Source organism: Alligator sinensis, unplaced genomic scaffold (genome assembly GCF_000455745.1).
Source record: "Alligator sinensis unplaced genomic scaffold, ASM45574v1 scaffold407_1, whole genome shotgun sequence".
Classification (NCBI taxonomy): domain Eukaryota; kingdom Metazoa; phylum Chordata; order Crocodylia; family Alligatoridae; genus Alligator; species Alligator sinensis.
The window spans coordinates 331,076-337,289 of NW_005842464.1; the positions used below are offsets into that span (position 1 = coordinate 331,076).

Below are 6,214 nucleotides of genomic sequence, written 5' to 3' on the forward strand. Positions count from 1 at the left end.
TATGCTTACATGGAAAGACTCTCCTGTGCAAGGGATCCCTGTCCAGAGAGATGCAGGAGGTGAAGAGTGCCAGCAGGGGTGCATGCCAGGGGACCTCCCTCTTCCACCCTGGTTATGGCACAGGCACTGCTTGAAGCTATGTGAAGCAAAAGGAAAGAGATTGGATTAGGGACTCTGCTACAAAGTTAGCCAGACAACCATAAGGGCCAATTTTCACTACTGCAAAGTTCTCTCTTGGCAAAACACAGGCAGACCAACGCTGTCACATGGAGTTGGAAAAGGATTTTGGACAGCAACATCTGCAGGTCCAGTAAGTGTGAACACACGACTAGCTAAAAAGTTAAACTGGTGCAACTTTGTGTTCTGCCTTCCAAAGCACGCTCAGGTTTAACAGAAATATTAGTAACATGAAATTCACTCAAAGCACTGCTCCCTCCACCACTAACCCCCAGTTTAAACCCACAACGGTAATGGTTATATCCCTTGCATAGATATTTTGGCAATAGTTAGTTCATCATACCTGCTGAGTTGCTCTCAGGAAACATATCTTCCTGAGTTGATAGAATCTCTGGCTCCTGAAGAGCAGGATCACATGACTTCTCAACTTGCAATCCACTTTCAAGCAAATCGCAGACAGACCTTGGTTTCCTAGCAGTATCTTGAGGTGGTTGAGGAGTTCTGGGAAAGTCAGACATAACCTCTGACTTGGGAAATTCAATTTATCAAGGTATTGCAAAAACTTTTTCAAGAAAATGTACCACCCTAGACATAACAAAATATACTCACTTGTTTACCACAATGACAGTGGGAAGAAAAAAGAATATTTTATTTTTTCTATCAAAATGTATATGTATTCAAGTTGTATTTCCAAAGCTGACCTATACATTTTCGATTAATAAAAAATAAATTTGAGCATAACGCAAAAAGATTCTACTGACATCGGGTTGTTACAAAGTACACAAGAATGTGGTTTTAAATAGGGGTGCACCGATAAAGATTTTTTTGGTTGATACTGATAGCTGATTATTAACCAGCCATATCGGTGGCTACCAATCTGATAACTGGTTTACAGCATGGAGTCTGTGGAAGGGAAGGGGCATGGGCTGGGGGCAGATCGAGGCCCGCCCCCATGGTGAGGGAGGGAGTGGGGCAGGGGCAAGGGCAATGGATGCGACCCAGGGCTGCGGAAGGGAGTGAGGCTGAGCTGAAGGCGGCTTGTCCAAAGGATCAGTGTCCAGGCACTTAAAAATGGTGGTTGGGGAACTTGAACTAAAGTTCGTCAAATGAGCTTTAGTTCAAGCACCACTGCCACCATTTTTAAGCACGGGGAAGCTTCTAACCGGAGCGGAGCCAAGTGGGGCAAGGGCAGAGGTGGGCTGCTCACTGTGGGCCCAGGGCTCTCTGCTCTGCTGCCTTTGCCTTGGGGCTCTGTGCCAGCCATGCATCCCCTGGTCACCTGGCAGCAGGAGGCACAACTCACCACCCCTACTGCTGCCAGGCAGGCAGGGGGTGCGCAGCCAGTGTGGGGACCCTGGAGCAAAGGCAGCAGAGCAGAGAGCCCTGAGCCCACAGCAGGCAGCCCGCATCCACACCATGCACAAATCTGGGAGGCACATGTCCCCCCCATGCCTCCCCTTGGGTGCACACAGCAGCAGGGAGTGCCCGCCCCCCCAAGCCCCATGCCCCTGGACAAGTTGCCTGTGGCTTCATCCCGCTCCCTGCCCCAGGTCCCATTCACCATCTTAACTGGGCAGTGCCCCCTGGCCCAGCCCCACTCCCTCCTTCACTGCAGTGGTTTCAATCCCACCCCATGCCCTCCACAGACTTACCTGCAGGGCGCTGCTCTCCACACTGCCCGGCTGTATTCCTGGCCACGAGTGTGCTACGGCTGCGTGCATGCATGCAGCCTTCCAGGGGACCGGCCAGAAGGCACATTATATTTATCGGTGACATTATCGGCTACGCTGACCAAAAAAACCCGATAACCAATAATGTTAATTTTCCTTTTATTGGTGACAGTCCAATATGGCACTGATATATTAGCGTACCTCTAGTTTTAAAACACAATTTTTTAAACAATAGCCACTGAACAGAAAGCTGTCCCCTTGAAAGCCTGACAATGCAAATAGAGACAGAGATATCTGCCTTGCCAAATGACACCAGTGGAAAATGCAGGCTGTCAAAATTGTGTTTTATTATTTAAAAAATGGATTAACCAAAAAGTTTTAACAGCTTAACTCAACTGTTAAACTAACAACCACGAAACACCCCAATCTTGGACAGCATCTAACACAAAATGCTGCTTTTCTAATGAACCAAGTGCTGGTTAGCAAGTATCGCTTAACTGACAGGCTCCTCCTAACGGACCAAAGCCCATGCCCTGAATGAAGAGACTGAGGCAACAACATGGATTTCTGAAAGCTGCTTCAAAGCTCTATTTTATAAATGTTTAGCTTTTTAAGGTCCAAACTAATCACAGGCATGATCCTCCAGATGGCTGGACTTTAATTTCAAAGGTAAATGTTTCCATATCTCCTGTTCAAATGTTTTCCCTCCGTTTTCATTCTCCCAGCCAAAGAGGGATGGAAGCCCTCCTCCTCTCTTCTCCTAGATTCATAGATGTTAGGGTCGGAAGGGACCTCAATAGATCATCGAGTCCGACCCCCTGCATAGGCAGGAAAGAGGGCTGGGGCTAGATGACCCCAGCTAGATGCATATCCTAGCAAGCACTACTGGGCCATTCCTTTGGCCAACTCCCATTACAGAAAGTTCTCTAGCAACATTCCTTGCCATTTCCCGTTGTTCTCGGAGCCCACCACTCCCTTCCTCAGAACCGTTAGAGAAAATTATAAAAATTCAGTCGTAGGATTTCAGTAAAGGATCTACATAGAGGGGAAGCTGTTTTACCTTTTAGACTCCTCCTCCTGCTGGTACTGTGTCCCAGTACACGTTTCTCCACCAGGCAAAGTTTCTTTCTTAACCGCGCACAGCTCTGACAGAAAAGAGAGAAAACAATGTGTTACTCAAATGATCTGGGCTGACAAACATCAACACATGTGCTTGGTGCTGCTATAGGTTACAAACATCAAAGCAGTTTCTATTCTAAAGGATGTACCGGGGGAGCTGACAGTGGAGGAGGAAACAAAGGAATGAAGCGTCTTGTACAGAACAGACTCAATGTCAGTTTTGAAGATAGGAGTACTGGTAAAAGATCCAGGCAACAATGTAAGGATGGAGGAACAAGCACAAAGAGAACAGAGGACAGAACTCCCTTTCAAGATGCCTCTGTCAGTCCTAATAATATATTTCCTGTCGAAAAGTGCCACCTGTAGGCCAAAGAAAGCAGAAGGAATCTACCCTCTGAGAAAAAGGGCTTTTTGTAGCCTGTTCACATACCATCCTCGGTCTCTTTACAGGAGGTTTCTGCAGGACGAAGGCAATGCTCATTGCCCTCCTCATGCAGTGAGGAGTCCCCCTCAAGGTCCTGGCTCTGTGACAGTTCCAGGGCTCCAAAATGCAGCTGCGACGTGCCTGAGCCTAGCACCACACATTCGCATAAGAAAAAAAACCAAAAAACGTATAAACAAATTGTCCAGTGATGAAAGAACCGCCCAGCTGAGACATGCTAAAGTCCATGCTGTAACTCTGAGCAACAAGGAAACTGAGAAATTCAGCTGCACTCAAAACCTTACAAAAACTATGCAGCCCCACTTTGGTAACTAAAAGCCTATTAACATGACAGCCACAATGTCTGTCTTTTTTAAATCATTATTGTGAGGTAAACTGTTAACCAATGTAGTAGCTAGTGCAGTAGTGTTGGCAATTCAAATCTCTGTGAATGGTAATTGTGGGCAAATACAGATGTCCTGTTCACATCCGCCGTACCAAGAAACTTTTACCACTGTTTATCAGACAGCATATTTACAGGGGCCCCTTTATGGCGCTCTCCTACTTTTGTGCGTCTCCTAACCCCCTTCCTGTCCCCAAGATGAGGACTACTGCCGAGATGAGAACTATAGCATCATAATTTAGAGAGTAGGAGACAGAATCGGTGGTCTGCAGAGAAGGGGAACAATCGCCAACAATCCCCTAACCCCAAAGTGCTTTGGATGAGCTCAAGGCAAACTGCTGATTTTGTAACAGTAAGTAGTTGACACATTAGCAAAGTCTAAAAAAGTGAGCCTGGGGAACAAGAACTGTATTAATTTATACAAATATTTGGGTGAGATGCTGCTGCTGTCCCAAGAAGACTAGAAAAAATGTAGAGCAGAAAAATTACCTTCAGGGCCCAGTGAGTGGGCAGTGCAGTCTGCAGCATCTTCATCGGCCCCCTCAACAGCAGCTACCACCAACCCGAGAACACTTCAGTAAAGAGAAGAGACAATCTGCTCAGCAAGATACACACTGCACATGGCACTGAGCTTGCCCAAGGCTGTTTTCTTACAGTTTATTTCTATTGACAAGTTTGTTCCTAGGGCATCCTCGGTACATAAACAGAACGAAACTACTGTGCCCCCTATGCTGGGGTATTCTTTGACGCATCCAAACCACCCCAGGGGATCACAGATATCCAGCATGCACACTAATCGCACAAATAGGATTTTGTTCTGCATCTGAATGGATTCACTATTGTCCCATTACATAGCAGTTCACTGCAGCGACGCTGGGACTGCAGCCTGCACTGCTCCCACAGAAGCAGAGGACATGAGGATAACCCCTCTACAAAAAAAGGAAGTAGAGTGGGGGGTGAGTTTGAAGGCAAGAAATCTCATAGGCACCTGCTCTTGCTGCTGGGCTGGGGCAACTGGTCAAGGACTTCGCTGAGTGAACCAGTGGTCTCCAGATGGGTAGATGTGTCCATTGGCTCTGAAAGCATAACACGTCGTTAGCACAGAAAAGAAGCCAACCTGACTACAAGGACAGGCCTTCAGCACAGCAGAAACTAGCAGGACTTTGATAGCAGCTCAGAGAGACCAGGCCCCCTACCCGCACGTTCCACATGCCAACCCCGCACTACACAGCACCTCGTAATGTCACCGTCTGCTCCCGGACAGCAAGTCCCAGCTACCCCATATCACAAGCATTACCCTGAGCATCGTTCTTCTGCAAGACGCTAATTTCTCAGACATACATACAAGAAGTATCACAACCAGCATGTTCTCACCTGCAAGCTGCTTTTCTGGAGAAGGCTCAATAGCGTCGACCCCTACGTCTCCTCCCACTGTCCGTTTCTGATCCCGAGAGCTGGACATCATTTCCTGCAAAACACACGCCCCAGGGTCTGCCTCTGCCACCTTCACCAGGTGCCCAGGGAGCCCTTCGCCCCGGACCAGACGTGCTCCCTTTACATAGCTCACACAGCAAAGGTCAGAAGGAGGCAGGGCAGCCTCCTTGCCCCAGCCGCAGCACACACGTCTGCAGGCTGCTGCTGTCCGTGCCTCGGCTGCACCCCACGCACTGCCATGCCACAGGCGCACCGCCACGTGCAGCACCACAGGCGGACCTCGCACACCGCCACGTGCCCCGGCCGCACCACACGCACCGCACCCACCGCCGCGTGCCGCACCACAGGCGGACCTAGTGCACCGCCACGAGCCCCAGCCACACCGCGCGCACCACCATGTGCCGCACCTCGCGCACCGCACCTCGCACACACCTCATGCACCACCACGTGCCGCACCTCGCACACCACCACGTGCCGCAGGCACACCTCGTGCACGGCCAAGCGCCCCGGCTGCACCTTGCGCACCACCGTGTGCCCCAGCCGCACCACCACGTGCCACACCTCACACACCCCAGGCACTGCTGCATGCCCTCGCACACTGCCATGTGCCGCAGGCACACCTCGCGTACTACCACACGCCACGTGCCGCACATCACACACCACCACGTGCCGCAGGCACACCTCGTGCACGGCCAAGCGCCCCGGCTGCACCTTGCGCACCACCATGTGCCACTGGCACATCTTGTGCACCGCCACATGCCACGTACTGCACCCCAGGCACTGCCGCGTGCTGCGCCACAGGCGCGCTGTGCCGCTGCTGCGTGCTGCACCTTGCGCACCACCGTGTGCCCCAGCCGCACCACCACGTGCCACACCTCACACACCCCAGGCACTGCTGCATGCCCTCGCACACTGCCATGTGCCGCAGGCACACCTCGCGTACTACCACACGCCACGTGCCGCACATCACACACCACCACGTGCCGCAGG

The 6,214-nt window shown here is 50.7% G+C and overlaps 1 protein-coding gene across 2 annotated transcripts in view; it reads right to left on the reverse strand.

Moving 5' to 3' along the window:
* The window catches only part of TP53BP1 (tumor protein p53 binding protein 1), a 45,207-nt gene extending 39,705 nt beyond the window's left edge, over nt 1-5,502 (reverse strand). For both annotated transcript variants that reach the window (XM_025212464.1, XM_025212463.1), the window contains exons 1-7: nt 5,165-5,502; nt 4,779-4,866; nt 4,280-4,362; nt 3,397-3,537; nt 2,908-2,992; nt 521-678; nt 10-136 (exon numbers count right to left, since the gene is read on the reverse strand). In XM_025212464.1, the coding sequence (XP_025068249.1) occupies nt 10-136; nt 521-678; nt 2,908-2,992; nt 3,397-3,537; nt 4,280-4,362; nt 4,779-4,866; nt 5,165-5,255 (773 nt within the window). In that variant the 5' untranslated portion in view covers nt 5,256-5,502. The remainder of the gene's footprint in view (nt 1-9; nt 137-520; nt 679-2,907; nt 2,993-3,396; nt 3,538-4,279; nt 4,363-4,778; nt 4,867-5,164) is intronic.
* Between the last annotated feature and the right edge of the window lie 712 nt (nt 5,503-6,214).